This window comes from Cucumis melo, chromosome 12 (assembly GCF_025177605.1).
Source record: "Cucumis melo cultivar AY chromosome 12, USDA_Cmelo_AY_1.0, whole genome shotgun sequence".
NCBI classification, from domain to species: domain Eukaryota; kingdom Viridiplantae; phylum Streptophyta; class Magnoliopsida; order Cucurbitales; family Cucurbitaceae; genus Cucumis; species Cucumis melo.
Window position 1 is genome coordinate 6712864 of NC_066868.1, and position 16962 is coordinate 6729825.

A 16962-nucleotide genomic window follows, 5' to 3' on the forward strand; every position below is an offset into this window, starting at 1 on the left:
GTTGATGATGTTGAACCCGTTGCCCCTGGGGATCATAATGAAGAAGTTCATGTTACTGATTCTGTCGATCCAAGTGCTCCACAAGAAACTCCTTCAGTTCCCCCAGAACCAAAGTCATCTAGGAAGAAAGGCCAACAACTTCGACGAAACATTACCACTAACGCTGGTCGAAAGAAAATTCCTCTCAATATTCCATCTGTCCCAATCGATGGTATATCCTTTCATCTTGAAGAAAACGTATAGCGTTGGAAGTTTGTTGTACAACGGCCGATAAACATCATTCATGTGTGAGCGTTATGAATCTGATTGCGAAGGCTGGACTATGTAAAACGATTTCTAATGTGGGCTCGTTTTATCCTCAACTTATTAGAGAATTTGTTGTTAATTGCCAACTTATTTCAATGACCCAAGTAGCCCGGACTATTAGACGGTCCATATTAGGAGCTTTAAATTTTCAATTACTCCGGCTGTTATAGATGGTTTTCTTGGTACTGCTGTCTCCACTAACTTTGCTCCATCATCCCCGTCAACCGATGTTTTGGCTTCTGAATTGTCTGGAGGGACATTATCCTCATGGCCTGTGAATGGTATACCTGTTGCTGCGTTAAGTGTTAAGTATGCAATACTGCATAAAATTGGTATTGCCAATTGGTTTCCTTCATCGCATGCTTCTAGTGTTTCTGCTGTGTTGGACACCTTCTTGTATCGTATCTGCAATGATGACAGGGTAGATGCTGGTGATTTATCTACAATCAGCTGTTAAGGCATGTAGGATCCTTTGGAGCCAAGCTTCCAATTGCTCTACCACGGTTCTTTTCGTGGTTACTGTTACATTTAAATGCTGCTATATTGACCACCGCAGGCGCACCTGGCCCTGATCCTAAGACTTTGTCACTAAGCTATAGACTATTTCAGGGCAGTCATGTGCTTGACATAGATCATGACGTGCTTTCGACTCGCGGTCCTCGAGTATTTGATACGACGGATTGGGTTGAAGCTACTAATGAGTTCTTTGTTGATAAGGAATTGGCTTCCAGAATTCTTAATTCTCTTACAGCTGAGTCTCGTTCCCTAGCCACTGCCATTAGTCTAATGTCTGAACGGCGTTTAGAAATCGACTCTCTTATTCGGCATCTGAAGACTTTTACTCCTTCTTCAAGTCGTGGGAACCCCAGTACTGATTAATGTATTTTTTTTCTGGTTCAAAGGGGGAATGGTGGATGGCTGCTGTCTGCTGTTGGTGGTGCTTGGGTGCAGGCGGATAGTGTTGCTGTTTTTGTTGCTGTTTTTGTTTGGTTGAAGATTGTTGTTTTTGTTCTTTCTGTTTGGTTGAAGACTGTGTACTGAAGCCTGTATATTTCTTTTTAACAAGTGTTTTTTTATGCATGAAGAAATGGAAAACATGTTGTTCATTTTTTTGAGAAATGAATTCATCAGTACTGAAGTCTGTGGTTTATGACACATTGTTATCAGCGAATCAGTTGAACCAGAAAAGAAATTCTCTTTTAGACAAAAAGGGGGAGTTTGTTGGAGTTTTTGTCTAAAAGATTTTATGGAATATTTTTTACTAATTATCTTTGATTAATGAACTAAAAGATGAGATATTTAAGAGATAAAAAGATTTCCCACTATTCTAGGAATCTTGTTAAGATAAGAAGATCTATACATATATTATATATGTGACGTTACGCAGTTTAGGTGGTGTGCAGAGAAAAAGCAAAAAATACAGGTTGAAGACGGTCTTTTGCATCAAGGTCGTCCGCAGAAGCTAGAGAGTTAAAAAGGTACAATGATCTTATGTCAATGAGATCGTCATGTTGATCGTAGTAACAATTAATGATGAGTAACAGACAAAACAAGTGATTGGTATGATCACGAAGACCTTTAGAGGGATCTAAAGATATCGCCAAAGATATTCACTCATGTGTTCAGGGGGAGCCTAAAGCTAAACATCGTGAAAATAAGTAACTCAGGAGGAGCCTGGAGTCTGATGTCAAGACGCATGTTATAAAGTTATATTATTAAGTAGAGTGTCATATGTTGTATCGATATATATTAACTCAAGTGAATATTAATAAAGATTACTCATCAGGGCTGTACGCAGCTCCTCAAACATAGGCAATATTAGCCGAACTGGGTTAACAAAATTTTGTGTGTTATTCTTCTCTGCTGCCCCTCTAACTATTACAACTGTTATTAGCTTTAGTAATAACTCGAGTCCTAATTGATTATCTCACTGTTTTTTCAATTTTGAGTAAGTCTAGATATGGACTCAAATAGACATCTCAATTCTAGCAAAATTTCTCATCCTTTCTTCTTTTTGGTTCTAAACAATCCAAGTTGTTGCTCTATTTTTGTGGGGTATGATGTAAGCTTTGTTGCTTTATTGGTTTACGTTGATGATATTATTCTCCCGATACTTCTCTTGATAATATTCATAGTTTTAAATCTCATTTGAATGATGTTATCAAGTTCTAAAGGATCTTGGTGATCTCCATAGCCTTTGATTAGAGCTTGCTCGGACATTTTAAGGTATTTTTTTTTCTCAATGTCATTATGAACCCGCCAATACTCGTTTGTCTTTGATAAAGAACCTTTGTTACAAAATCTTGTGTTTGATTAGCAAGCTTCTAAGTCTTACTAATCTATCTAGGTTTGATATTGTGTTTGCAGTTCACGAGCTTAGTCATTACCTTAACCTCGTTAGTGTCATCTTGATGGAACTCAGATTATCATCTTCTCAGGTATTTTGAAAAGTTCATTCATGTATTAATTTTCAGCTTTAAGGCCTACTTAGGATTTTAATTGGACTTCATATATGGACTCACACTGCTGGTTTATGTTTTTATGGGTGCTTCCTTTATTTACTAAAAAGCAAACTACTAGCTATTTCTTGTTCATCTCTTGAAGCTAAATATTGTCTATGGTTTTGCTAACAGTTGTGAGTTTATTTGGATATCTAGAATTACATTTGTCTAACTTCTCTTCCTCTTTTATTTCGTGAGAATGATATTGGTATTCTCACGTTGCATCTAACCAAATTTTTCATGAACGCACAAAACATATGAAGTTAGATTGTCATTTTATTCATGAGAAAGTTGTGAATGACATTTTCGAATTTGCTTCCTATTCGAACCCAAAAACTTGTTTGATGTGTCCACAAAGACTTTGTCATCCACATCTTTTTTCCTATTATGTGTATATTTGCATTTTTACATTTTCCCATTCTATTTTCTATGTAGACAACATTGGACCAAAGAGATCAGCTTTATTTACCTTGATAGGTTTAATAGTTATTTTTGTGGGTTTTTAGTTTCATCATTTTAATTAGGATTTGTAGGTGTGGGTGCACCTTGAGTTTGTGCATATTGGTTTATTCTTGAACCCGACAAAGGATTCGAGTGTATTGGTTGGATCATAAGCCCCAAAAAAAATTTTTAGAGGTTTGATCTTAATCCTGTTCAAAAATATTAAAATAATGTAAATCCACAACTTACAAAAAGATCGATTATAGTTTGACTCTTGAACCAGTAAAAAAGGTGGTAAATCGAATTGGTTCTCACCATAAGAGAATCCTTCCCTATAAAAGTGTGTAATTTATAAGGATTAGAATATGAATTTTCTAATTCATAGCAAGCTTGGATCAAATTTCATGTTATCTTAAATATATTCCTTTATCTTGATTTTTGACTCTATTCTATTGAGCTAAAGTCCACTCCCTTACAATTCCCTTTAATTCACTTGACTAAAGAATATTATTTGATTCAAAATTATATTTAAAAAATAATAATAGTCTAAGAGAGTCAGACAATGGAGAGAGATTTGAATCAATTGAAAATACTAAAAAACATATAATAATGAATTTCTAAAACAAGTGCTATTTGTGAAAGATGAAAACCTATCAAGTTTGCAAATGACAATTTCCTTCTTTCCGCTCTATGACTTTTATAATATCATAAGATTTTTCTTGTATTCCTCTCTTCATTCCCTTTCCACCACAAACGTTAAAATGGTATTTGAATAAGCATTCAAATATCTTTTCTTTAAGAGTATTTAGTCTACGTTAATTGAGATAAGTTGATATTGATAGATAATAAACATTCTATTTAATATATTTTTTCAATAGGACATATTTTCTATCAATTGAGATATGCTTATTTTCACATATACTAGAAATATAAATTTTCTATAAATTTCACACAGCCCACGCTACAATAGAAAATTCTATCACTCATGTCTATCACACGTCTATTTATTTTATTTTTATGGAAATGAAAATCAAAGAATGGAGTGAGAATTTTCTCACTGATGGAGTTTGCTAAAATGTAAGAATGAGACCACACCACTAGAGGTGTTCACCCTCAATATCTATTTCAAGCTAAAACAAAATTGTCGTCGAGTGATATAATAAAGTATATCGATTAACTAATTTATGTTTTGATCACCAAAGATAATAAGATTGAAATAATAAAAAAGAAAATTAAATCTTTTATTTAATTAAAAACTACTTTTTCCAATTCTTTGCACCTGTCCCTTTCACATAAATATAGAAATTTACATTATGTCTGTCATCGATGTCCTATGAATAAGATCTACATCGTATCTTAGAGTTGTTGCCTCAAAACAAATCTTCCTAACCCCAAACCAAAATTGGGGTCTTCAGCATATTAAAAGACAAAAAAGTTAGAATTGAATCCACACAGTCGTTAAACAAAACCAAGTCCTTGCAAATTTAGCGAATTAGAACATTAAACATAGTGCATTGTTCATGAATTGTCACAGTACAAGCTCGATCCAACTTCATAGCAATTTGAACCAAGAAAAACAAAGGAAAAAAATAACACATTACAAAGAGAACTCAAATTAATTATCAAAAAGCAAAAACAAAAAAGATTCTGTGGATGGTCCATCGTGTGTATCTTGGGGCTTCAGTTTGAATGGGATAAACATCGAGCAAGATCTGATAAGCCGCAACTAAAAGCTCCATTCAATCCCCTGCAGATGTTAAGTCAAACACAGCATAGATGTAACAAGCAGCTACAACTACGACTACGATTCCGACTCAAATTATTCATCTATACGAAAGCCTACAAGATATTTGCAAAGTAAAACATTCCAACGTACATACCAACCCTTGAAAGATAAGGATTTAGATCTAACTGAAATTCCACAGCACAGAAGATGAGATTGAGGGTTAGCCTCTCTTAGATTGCAATATATTGCGCATGAAAATTTCCATTTTTAAATATACAATGATTCAAGCATAATCCAAGTAAATTCTAGCTAACACTACTGTGAGAACAAGAAATCATGTGGAAAAAACTTGTATAGGCTACAAAGAGAGTAAAGAAATCCATCTAGGCTAGCTCCGCAATCGTTTTCTTCGATTACCGTCTTCACTAACTCCCTGCAGTAAAAAATTTAACAGTGTGAGTCTAAATAAACACAAGAAGAATCTTGCAGCTAACAAACCACCTGGTATACATCAACAATCGACCAAATTAGAGGGCGAAATACAAGGAATGTATACATGACATGGGTCTAGGGGAGAGAAACAAAAAATATTAAGCATACCCCTTCATCTTGGTCAAAACTTTCAGAGGGAACCACATTAGTTTCAGTCCTGCATTTAGCATGCACTATGGGCCCTAATTGAGATCTATCCATGCCGGCTGTTTGTCCATCAGGTGCATTCATATAGACAGCACCCCGATACATCCACTCCTCTGTTTCATCACTGTAAAAATCCTCGAAAGGTTCTCCGCATAATGCACATGTCTTCTGATCCTCGTCAGCAGGAACAGCCAGTTCTTCATCATCTTTTTTCTCTACAACGACCTCAGCAGGCAAAAATCCTGGAACTGCCTCCGTTCCCAGAGCCTCTGCACCGCTAAGCCACATGCTAATACTTACAAACCATTTGCGTGAAGGCTTTTGCTTCCTACTTTTTGACATACGATTTTTAGTGACATGCCAATCCATATGATTACTATGCTCTTCCTGGGTCTTGAATCGAAGACCACAGGTCATGCATTGTCGAGGAAGATCAGCATATAGAGCAGTTATTGCTGATTCATGTCGCACCTTGAGTACATCTGGATTGAATTCTAACCCAACAGAATCCTAAACATTTAACTCTCTTAGTGGATAAAATATAACAGTAGAAAAAATTAAATGCCCAAACTAAAGCTATTAAGAGGGGTACTACCCAGATGTATATACCTGTACAGAAGCTTGATTGTTCAATGAGATTAAACCCCGGGCCATGAGAGAACTTATGAGGCCAGAAATTGCAGTTCCAGGTTGCTGACCAGGAACCTTTTGAGAGATAGGTATAGTTGGACCAGAAGTAGGATGAGGCCCAGGTGGAAGAGGTGGCAGCGGCCCTCCTTGTAAATGCAAAGGGTTACTGGAGCTATTATGAACAGACAAATTCCATTGTCCAATAGGGGCAGAACTTGACAAACCCTCACTATTAGCAGGGCGATGTCCTTGTGAAATGTATCCTTGACTCAAAGATGGTGCAATTAAATGTGGTAACACTGGAGGTACTGCTGATCCACTAAAATTATCTTGCATGTCCTGAGATGGTAGAAATTGCGGCTTTAAAGGCATGGACTGCAATTGGTTTCCCCGAGTTAAAGGAATATGCCCAGTATGTTGGTTGCCAACTTGTGGTGACTTAGTTGTAAGACTTAGCTCCTTATTTCTCAAGTTATTCATCTGCTGCTCAGGCAAAAAAGTCCTATTTGCAGAATTCATGAAAGAATTGCTACCATTTAGAGACTCAAACTGACTTGTATTGTGTCTTGGTACAGGAAAAACAGGAGGCCTGGAGGGTGGGCAAGAGTTAGAAAGATTCAGAGGATGCCTTGGGCCCATAGATTGTACAATTGATTGCGACTCCATGTTAGAGTCAAGACCAGAAGAACCCAATCTCGAAGCAATGTTAGTGGGCCTATGTAAAGCATCATTGGTCAAAAGCTTGTCACCGTAGGGTGACATCTTCTCACCACCAGAGGAAGTTATGCCTCTCCCCAACATAGGCATCTGGAAATTTCTTCCCGGTCCTTTATTGTTCATGAGGTTCTGAGATGTCTGAGAAATGTGATTGTGCATTTTCCAAATATCCTGCAAAATCAAAAAAAAAAAAAAAAAAAAAAAAAAAAAAACCCATACTATAATTACCTAGTGGAATGCAGTGTTCCTACTACACACTTCTCAACAGAAAATAATTACCAAATGCATGCTATAGAATCTGAACACATAAGGTCTTACACGCCTCTCAGTAAGTGGTGCCAATAAGAAAAAGAGAAAGGACAAGTGGAAGAAAAGGTGGTATATCACCAATAACAAAGCTTTAACAAGCTCTGAGAATCTAATAGGTTTATTCTACTAGTGTATGATAAGAATCCAATGTCAAGTAATATGAGAAATCACCAGATTGAAAACACAAAAAATACTAATTACTGATTACTTTGATCCAGAACGATAATAAAATGCCAGAAGCAAATGATAACAATGACAATAAAGAGATGACAGAGCAAATAAGTTCAGGAAACTTACAGGTGTTGAATGGACCACATCTTCAATAACTATGGAGGAATCAATACCCGGTAGCTGAACCTGACTAGACCAATTGCTTCTCATTCCTGGCTCTATAGGCATAGCATTTGATCTTTCAAATCCTGATCTTGTCCTAAATCTTGAAGGTGGGACAGTTGGTTTCAACATATCATTATTTCTGCCTCTATCAGCTAATGTGGGGCTCATATCTTCCCAATCAAACTCTTCTTCTTCAGTGTTCTGCCATGTTACCGGAGTTGCCTTGTTGTCTATACCACTAATAGAAAAATGTTCAGCTTGAGGTGGATTGTCGTTTAAATAACCTTTTCCTTTATCACTTCCATATGCTTCAATTAAAGCTCTTGGTCCCTCAAGTGCATGTCCATTTCTAATATTATATGAAGAAGTATTTTCAAGTCCATTCATATTATCGTCAGGATATTGCTTTCTCCTCCATTTATTGGTATCCTCATTTCTATCAAGAATTTTAGAACCTTCATAATCATATACATTCTGCGAGGGTGAGGCTCTGACTGATTCAAGTTCATCACCAAGTGATTGTAGAGGTCTATGGTGTCCAATTCTTGAAGACAGAGATGATTTTGCTAGCTTTACATTTGCTTTATTTGTTCCAAGGGAAAAAGAATCATGGCCCATGCTTCCCATTGAATGGAATTCTTGAGCTCCACCATGTTCAAGAGCATCCGCATGATCATAGTCATACTCTTCATATCCAGAAGCAAGCTTTTTATCATGAACTTTTATAGCTGAGGTCCCTCTTGAATCTTGGGTATGCTGTAAAGCTAAAAGCTAGTTACGCATTTGTATGTTATTTCTTTACCATGTACGCATGAGATTATAAAAAGAAAGAAAGAACAAAATTCAGTCCTAATTGCATTAAATCAATGTCAAGGAATCACATCGAGAGGCTTGTGTGCATTGTGTATGTATTTCACATGCACATTCAAATATATATATATATATATACATATATATATATATGATGTACACAACACTGTATCGGATAGGAATCTCATATTTGAACACAATCGGCTGCACAAAAGCGCCTGAGGAACATGGTTCTATCTTCCCCCTATTTTCTGACATAAAACAAATTTAAATTGTAGACAAAATACGAAAAGACAAACACCCAAAACAAGCAGAGAAATGATGAAAGGGCTCTCCTATTAACTACAATCACTTAAATACGAAACTAACTATCGGGCCTCCAGTTACGAAAGTTAATTCTAGAAGGGGAAAGAAGGGTTTTCACCCCAGACAAACAGTGCTCCAGCCGTGTAGCAGTGTTGGGTGAGAGAAGGAATGTCATTATATTGTTGGGACTGGGTGTAGGGTCATTGTCTGGGAATAAGTGGGAGAAGGGCTGTGATAATCTTTTGGGAGATACCAGCCCTCTTGATTTGGCTGGGGCTATCTTTTATTCTTTTTGTGACCTTCATTTCCTTCTTGTTATCTTCATTTCTGTTATTTTGGAAATATAAATCCTAGCAAGAACAACTAGTATCCTCCCACCAACAAAATAATTAAAAAGAGTCCAAATTATGAAAGATGAAGATAATAGACTGTCATAATTTATTTATAATTGTTCGAAACCTCAAGATTTTGGGGGATCTCAAATGAATGCACAATTACTGCAAGAAAAAGAATGATTTAAAATCTACTTTATCATGAACTATATATAATCCAAACACAATTTTAAATACATTCATTTTAAATATTTATCGTTCCAAAGAAAATAAACAATTCAAAATCGTTTCTCAAATTTCAAATCACAAGCAGTGAAATGAAAACCCTAGGAATTGATTAGAAACCAATTGGTGAACCCCTAATATCAAATTCTAAAACCCTCAAGTCAATTTGATAACAACCCAAAAGGAAGGACTAGAATTGGATTACCTTTTGATCGAAGACCAAGAGATAAGACTTAAGGTTTGAACACTCCACAAGCAAGATGATCAGACTTACTTGAATATTCAAGTATGCTTCCCTAGATCAAGAATTGCAAAGGTTGGTGATGAATCTCCATTATCAACGTAGAGAAAAATCTCATTCTAAATTCAATATGCCAAAAAACTCTTTTTACAACCTAATAGCAAGGCTTAAATAGTCTTCAGAATAAACACCCTAATCCATCCTAAAAGACTAAATTAACCCTATTTAAATGTTATTAAAAAGGATAAAACTGAAAAGTTGCTAAAGCTCAAGGCACAATAGAGCTCGATAGTCTTCTAGAGTTAAGCACGAGGTAAGGGGGAAAAGGCATGAAATTTTTATTTGTGAGGTACGGTATGTATAATAGTACAACTTAAAGGAGAGAAAGCATAGTTAAAGTGGGAATAAGGTGGAATATGACAAAAAAGAAAAAGAAAAAACTAAACACAAGGAATTATGTATTTAGGCCTACTAAATTTTATGAAACCTTAATAACATAATTTTTTAAATTTAAAATAATGAAAATTCCCATGGCTCAGGGCTTCACAGACGGCACAGGCCTAATCCTTACATTATTTGTGCAAGGCAAGAAGCTACACTTCTTCCCAGCACCTAGGAGGGCTTTTTAATACACTCATTATAGAATTTGAAGTCATTTCTTGAAATTTCTAGGCTCCAAACGGAGGGTTAAAGATTTCTGTCATTGGAACTCTAAAGTTTCCTATTCAGCTAAATCTTCAAATAAAGAAGAAGAAACAAATGTAGCTACATCTTTGACAAAAAATATAGTGGGTCAGGCAATTGCACAATGAGATTGATTGAGATCTGTACAAGCTAGTCTGAACAGAACCAAAACTTGAATGTCTATTCTGCCCATAGCTACATCTTCTATAGTAGAAGTATTAATACCCATCAACAATAATTTTTCTAAATTGACTAGGCTTACATCATCTCTAGAAAAGAACATTTTTCCTTCATTCTCTCAACATCACATATTCATATTGGTTCTTCTTTTTTTCTAAATCACTTTGTGCTATGCACTTAATTTGAATTTACGTCTCCATAGTTGTTATTTACAAGTAATGTGTCAAGGAGCTAAACTCTACAGGTTCTTATTTTGAGCAAAGGCTAGCATGATCTTCAATCTCTCTCTGGAAAAGCACAACTAATGTACAGATAAAAACCCCCATATATCATCTTTTTCACCTTCTGTACACATATAGGCCAAATGCAACCCCAGGCACCAACATAAATAATAGATGGCTGGGATTGAAAAATCAAATTTCTTCATTAAAAAACAACAATAATTAAAAAAAAAAAAAGTTATTCATTCACTAGAGTTGGTTGAACTCACAAAATGAGAGTGTTGGGGGAGGGGGGAATGACATTGCCAAGAAAAGCATCTGGATGAATTTTTTTGGGTAAAGGAATGCTGGATGAAAAATATTCAAATTGACAGAAGCAAACTCAATATTTTATTCTAAGAATCAAAAGTGATAGATGCTCACTTTATCCACCACTGAGTGTTCCAGCTGGCGCAAGTATTTTGGATTGACATGAATACCATGAGTTGGCCTAGGAGATTCAGAAGCCCTCGAGGATGTCAAACCTGATGACTCTTGTGCTGTTAGCTGAGAAAGTTGAGCTTCGATCTTCCGAATGATGGATGGTGGAAACACAGTTGCCCAAGTCCCAAAGAGGTGGCGCATTGCATTGTGCAAATTAGGATGAACTTGCCTGTAAGCCTCGCAAAACACCTTAGAACCAAAAAAACAGAACAAAGAATTGATGAAAACCTTGTGAAATTCAAACTAATACCGGTATGATTATTGAAAACACAAGAAACAAGAGTGTGTACCAGAAACCAAAATTTACATACCTCAGGTAAACGAGATGAGAAATAACTGATGTACTCGTGCCCAACATTCTTAACGATGCTGTCTAATAGATATAATGAAGGAAGTTTTTGGTCAACTGGAACCTGCACAAAATTTTGAAGTGATAAACTGGAACCCCGCAAGGTCTCGGAAAATATAATAATCTAATCAGTGACAAAAGCCTATATTTTATAGCTCAAATCCCCATAAAATCAAAATAAGGAATATGTGCCCGACAGATAACCCCAGTGAAACATTCGAAAGAGTATTCTCAACTCAAATTAGAGGAAAATATAGTTACAGAAACAAACCTCGAGAATCCGCGCACAAATTAAGTCGGCAATGCCCTTCCCATGTTCTCTCTGCTCATCAGCAAGAACAGTGAGATCGGTAATGATGGGCTTCGAATTAAAAGTGAGCTCCGACAACATGAGGTCATACAACTGCACAATATCCTCAGCGGTAGGAGGGGGTACAACATCATGGCCAGAAACCCTAAATTCATCATCCCGCTGCTTAAGCTGAGCTCTAAACCGGTGAGCTATAGAAGGGGGAGGCTTTTGTGGCAACTCATTGGGCATAGTCCTGCCGCTGGTGGTGGGGATTGGGCGGTCAGATGGATATGCAGAATTTCTAGGGTTTCCTCGTGAAATTAAGAGCTTTTCCGATTCCATGAAACGGGTCATGAAATGCAAAGTGTAATTGAGTTCAGAAGTTTACCCCGCCAGGGAGGGAAGAGAACTGAATTAGGGTTCCTTCCCACCATAGAAGAAGCTAGAGAGAGAGAAAAACAAAGAAAGAGCGCTTTAGAGAGAGATATGGTGTGGCTTGGTTTAATTATTCGCCAGTCTACACTATCAATTTCCTGCCAATATTAGCTCTAACGTAAATACGGATGAGCTTTAAATTCTCCAAATTAACAGTTCAGTCTCCTATTCACCTATGCAAAGATTGTTCAACAGAAAATTATCACATTCACATGGCATCAGAGACCTAAAAGAAAAGAAAAGAAAATTCCCAGCCCTTTTCCACCGGCAAGTTTTTCAGTTTTCTCATCGGCGGACAACCTAGCCCAGTCAATCAATCATTCAGACATAGAACTCAGATCAGATAATTACCTACCGTCCACTGCACTTTGTCACCGTCTTCACGCAGAACTACCAGTCAATCATTCGCAGAGCACTCCCAGACTCGTGCCCACACCGCCGCTGCTCAGCGCTTGCTCCGTTGCAGGCACCGTCGACGGACGCTAAACCAGCAGCCGCCTCTTATTGCAAAGGGCCCCGATACGTTCGCTCGCTCGCGCACTTCACAGATTGGCTCGGATTCACGTTTTGAGAACCCCGAAGAGGATCGAAAGCCGCACCCCTTATTTGAACAGCCCTAAATTGAGTATATTTCGATTTTCGATTAAATTAGAGTCATCCGGTTTGGGTCACTCAATCAAACTCTTTTCTTCTAAAACCGGTTTGTGAAAATTTGGAGAGAATATTATATATATATAGGAATAAATACTCTTTAACAGGGCGTTTGGTGTCATAATTGTAGCCTTTCAAACACGATTGTACGGTACTTGTTCTATTCCGTCAACAAGTTAGTCGTATAAAATTCGAAAGTCATGGACGAACTCGCGATATCATGTAGCCTCCCTTCACGTTCTTGAGAAAATTGTTTTATAAAACGTGAGAGAGAAAGGAAATGAAATCATTGAAAACATCATAAATGTAAGCATCGAAGACTGTCAATTATAAAGAAAAGCTAAACTTGCAAAGAGTTCAACGAGGCTTGGTCGAGGATTCAACTACTATGTCTCCTTTATAGTACATTTTGAACATTTTTAGTCTTGGCAGACTTGCATATAAAAATGCCAAAACGTCATACTCTAGCCCGGTGACATGAAAATGAAGGCAATAGACTAAACTACGTACATGACATAAAGATAAAGTAATTTTGGGGTATTTGGGCATGCGGCCATAGGCAAACAACACCTTGGATAAGCATGTCCGTGACATTCTACCCTGCCTAAGCGGTTGACATCCTGTCAACTGACAAAGCTGGAATTCTTCAGTCTCCGACACATTCTCAACTTGTTTCTTCCATGGGAAGGTTATTCCACTTCACTAGGAATTCATGTATACTTCCCATGGGTCTTCCACTCTTCCTTGCTTTATCAAGAAGGATTTCTGCGACTTCACAATCTTCTTTCTTTTGCCAATAAATAGTCATATGCCACTGTTGCGCCACTTGACGAGAACCTAATCCCCCCGCTCGAACTCGAGGGAGCATCGCTTCTGATCTACCATCTTCTTCATCCGTCTCAAGGCTCTTTTTAGACATGCTCGAGCGATGTTGGTCATTTGTTTCATTCCTTCGCAATTTTGTGAACTTAGGGGCTGCCCCCTACACAAAGATAATCAACAAGGGGTAGCAATACATAATGCCTACAACAGACAATCTCAAACAGACTTCTCCCGATTAGCAATTCTATCTGAGCCTTGAAACCGAATTGGGTTGTAACGCCCCAAAAATTAAGATAATTTTGGAGTTAATTATCTTAATTTTGTTTAATTAGATTTAATTTATTGGGCGTTATTTTGAATTCATTTAATAAGAATTATTTGATTTATATGGGAATTGAAATTAATTAAATATTTCTTGGATGAATATTTAATTAATTAAATGTTTTGGCATGTGGTGTTTGTTGAGTTTTTTGATTAAATGGTAAGTTAAGAGAATTAAGTAAAGTTATGGATTTTTAGTGTTGATTGAAGATGAATTTAATTAAATAATTATGAATGTTATTTAATTAAATTGTGGGGTGAAAAGTTTGTTGGAGATTTGATAATTATATGTATATGTGGAAATATATATATAATTATTATGTGAAAGGAAAAGATAATTATATTTGTTGAAATATAATTATTTAAGGAAAAGATAATTGTATTTTGGAGAAAAGATATTTATTAAGGAAGAAAAAGTAAAATAATTATATTTTGGGAAAATATAATTATTTGTAAGAAGATAATTAATTATTTTTGGAGAAAGATAAATAATAATTAATTATTATGGAAGATAATTAATTATTTTAGAACCGGGTTGTGGGACTCGTTCAATGAAGAAAATAAAGAGAGATGGATGGAAATTGGAGGAAGAATTGGGAAAAAACTTTGGTGATTTTAATTTTTTTAAGTGAAAATCAAAGTGGTAAAATTTTTTCAAATTTTGAAATAACTATCATTTTATAAACAAATTACATGCAAAATTTGCCTGTAATTGAATCACCAAAATCAAACATCTCACAATCCAGTAACCATTAGTGGATTTATTCACCATTCCGTTTTCTCTTAGTGGGCTTGGTGTCATCATCATTATCTTCCACTTAGTCCACCAAGAGTTAGTGGGATTATCAAATAAAATGTTAGATTTTCTCACTAACTTTGGTCAAGGGGCAAAATGGTCATTTGACCATTCTAGTCATAGTCAAACTTTAACTTTTCAAGTCAAAAGTCAACATTTTGACTATTACCATTTTGCCCAACTTGACTAATTTTGGCCTCTTGAGTATGAATCCACATTCATTTTTTTGAAATTCAAATTACATTTGAATATAAAACTGGTCAAAGTTTGACTTTTTAAAGTCAAAAGTCAACATTTTGACTTTTTACAACTTTGACCATTTCCATCAATTTCGAGCTTTCAAATATGAATCCATATTCATATTTTTAATATTTAAATCACATTTTAACATAAAGCTCTATCTCGACAGCTATATCAAATATATTTGTCGACTTCTCTTTCTTTACCTAATTCGAACAATTCGAATTATTTCAACATATTGTTATAAGTTAATTCCGTATGAGCTAGCAGTAAAACCTAATGGACCTATAGATCATGGACTCCAACGATCTGAGATTAACTAGCTAAACCTTTTTAGACTGAGCTAATCAACATTTGTTAACTAACGGGTCATTCCACTAAAGTCCCGTAGTTGCACTCCCTTCACTATAGATATATTTCTATCCATCTGATATAACCATGATCAGTAAGTTAATCCTTCATAGGTTGTTCGTAACCTCATATGGGTCAAAATATCGTTTTACCTCTAAGACTACATCTTGTTCCTTAAGTCCCACCGAACCACTGTTGAACAATTGGTTTAAGGTTCAACCTATAAACTGAATCCCTGTCTGGCCAATGAAAGGGTGGGGCCCCTTGTTCAAGACTTGGATTTAGTCCTTAAGGGAACAACCTTTGTACTAACCATAAAGTGGGTAGGAGTGAATTCTGTCTTGCATCCTATGTCTATAGCAATCTACCAGGTCTTACTCCAGAAATGGGAGGCTTGTTGGGTTAACGTCGTTAAGCTGCCCTCACCTATGTAGATTTAAGGATAATTTCGTGTGAATAGAAGTTCATATTTAGCTCAAGATTAAGATTAAGTTACCTAGGTTATCATAATCGAAATAGTCAAATTTTATATAGTCAACGGTGTTATAACTTAAAAGTGACTATTTCATGGTTCCAATCTTATGTAAACTCTTTACATTGGATGCTCCCACTCCCATGTCTCTACATGAATGATTTAAGATCATATCATTTGTACTAACTACAAAGCGAGCCGTATCCATAGCATTCCCAAAATAAGGCGTCCAACTTTATTCATACACTATAAACCGTTTAGACTATATACTCGAACTTGATCCATGTTTATGTCTCTACATAAAGTTCAAGTCTACACTAGATAACCTCGAGACCTTAGTTTATTGGATTCAAGATTATAGTAGTCAAATTTCACTAATAAGTACTTAATAACCATTTCATTGAATAAAATATAATTTAAACTACAAACTATGAGTTTTAGGACATAAATTCTAACAGATTAGCATACTTTAAAAATCTTCTTCTTGTGCGAAGTGTCCTTTAGAGAATAGAATGTTGATTAGCACGTATCATCTTGGTAGTAACCACTATCAACTCGCATAGCATGTAGAAGATAGGTAAAAAGAGTGAAAAGTTGTTTTGAGATTTGTATATTTTTAGTTTAGAGAAACTCTTGTAGTTGTCTTAAATGTACCATTTTATCAAATATCAATGAGGTTTGGTTATTTCAAAATGAGTCTCTTCTCGCATTAAGTTGGTGTTGTGTTTATTCCGCTTACTAGGCGTTTCACGTGCTATCTCACGGGAGATTTGCGTTGAATGTATAGGCAATCATGTCTTCACTTGGTCGCATGAAATCTTTTTTAGCGGGGCGTGACCTCTTCTTATATGACAATCTAATGACCCTTCTTTGTGTTTCGTATACTTACCATCATTTTCATTTATTTTTATTGTAGCACATCCTCCTGCCTCATCGATCTAGCCTCTTTCCGGGCATGCTTTTTGACGTCATATTTGAAGAAGTCATCCAATTCATCTTCTTCTTGCATAAAAGTCGTATGTCTCTCTGTTGGATAAGCTTGATGATTAAATTGGTCTTTGTAGGCAACTACTTAGGTTCTGCAACCCAAAACTCTTGATTTATTTCCCTCTAAACTAACTATTTTTCTTTCTCTTTCCTCTCTAA

The 16962-nt window shown here is 36.0% G+C and overlaps 1 protein-coding gene across 4 annotated transcripts; it reads right to left on the reverse strand.

Annotated features, from left to right (window-relative positions):
• Window positions 1-5182: 5182 nt before the first annotated feature.
• LOC103501218 (polyadenylation and cleavage factor homolog 4) lies at window positions 5183-12780 on the reverse strand. 4 transcript variants are annotated; one of them, XM_051079953.1, is made up of 8 exons: window positions 12519-12780; window positions 11708-12170; window positions 11399-11500; window positions 11028-11276; window positions 7567-8361; window positions 6223-7131; window positions 5575-6123; window positions 5183-5407 (listed from the first exon to the last, which is right to left on the reverse strand). In XM_051079953.1, exons 2-8 carry the CDS (start codon window positions 12080-12082, stop codon window positions 5363-5365), a joined length of 3024 nt encoding a protein of 1007 aa, XP_050935910.1. In that variant the 5' UTR covers window positions 12083-12170; window positions 12519-12780; the 3' UTR covers window positions 5183-5362. The 4 variants fall into 4 exon arrangements, with proteins under 4 accessions (XP_050935910.1, XP_008462968.1, XP_008462986.1 ...); XM_008464746.3 differs by having other exon boundaries at window positions 7567-8376; XM_008464764.3 differs by having other exon boundaries at window positions 12515-12780.
• Between the last annotated feature and the right edge of the window lie 4182 nt (window positions 12781-16962).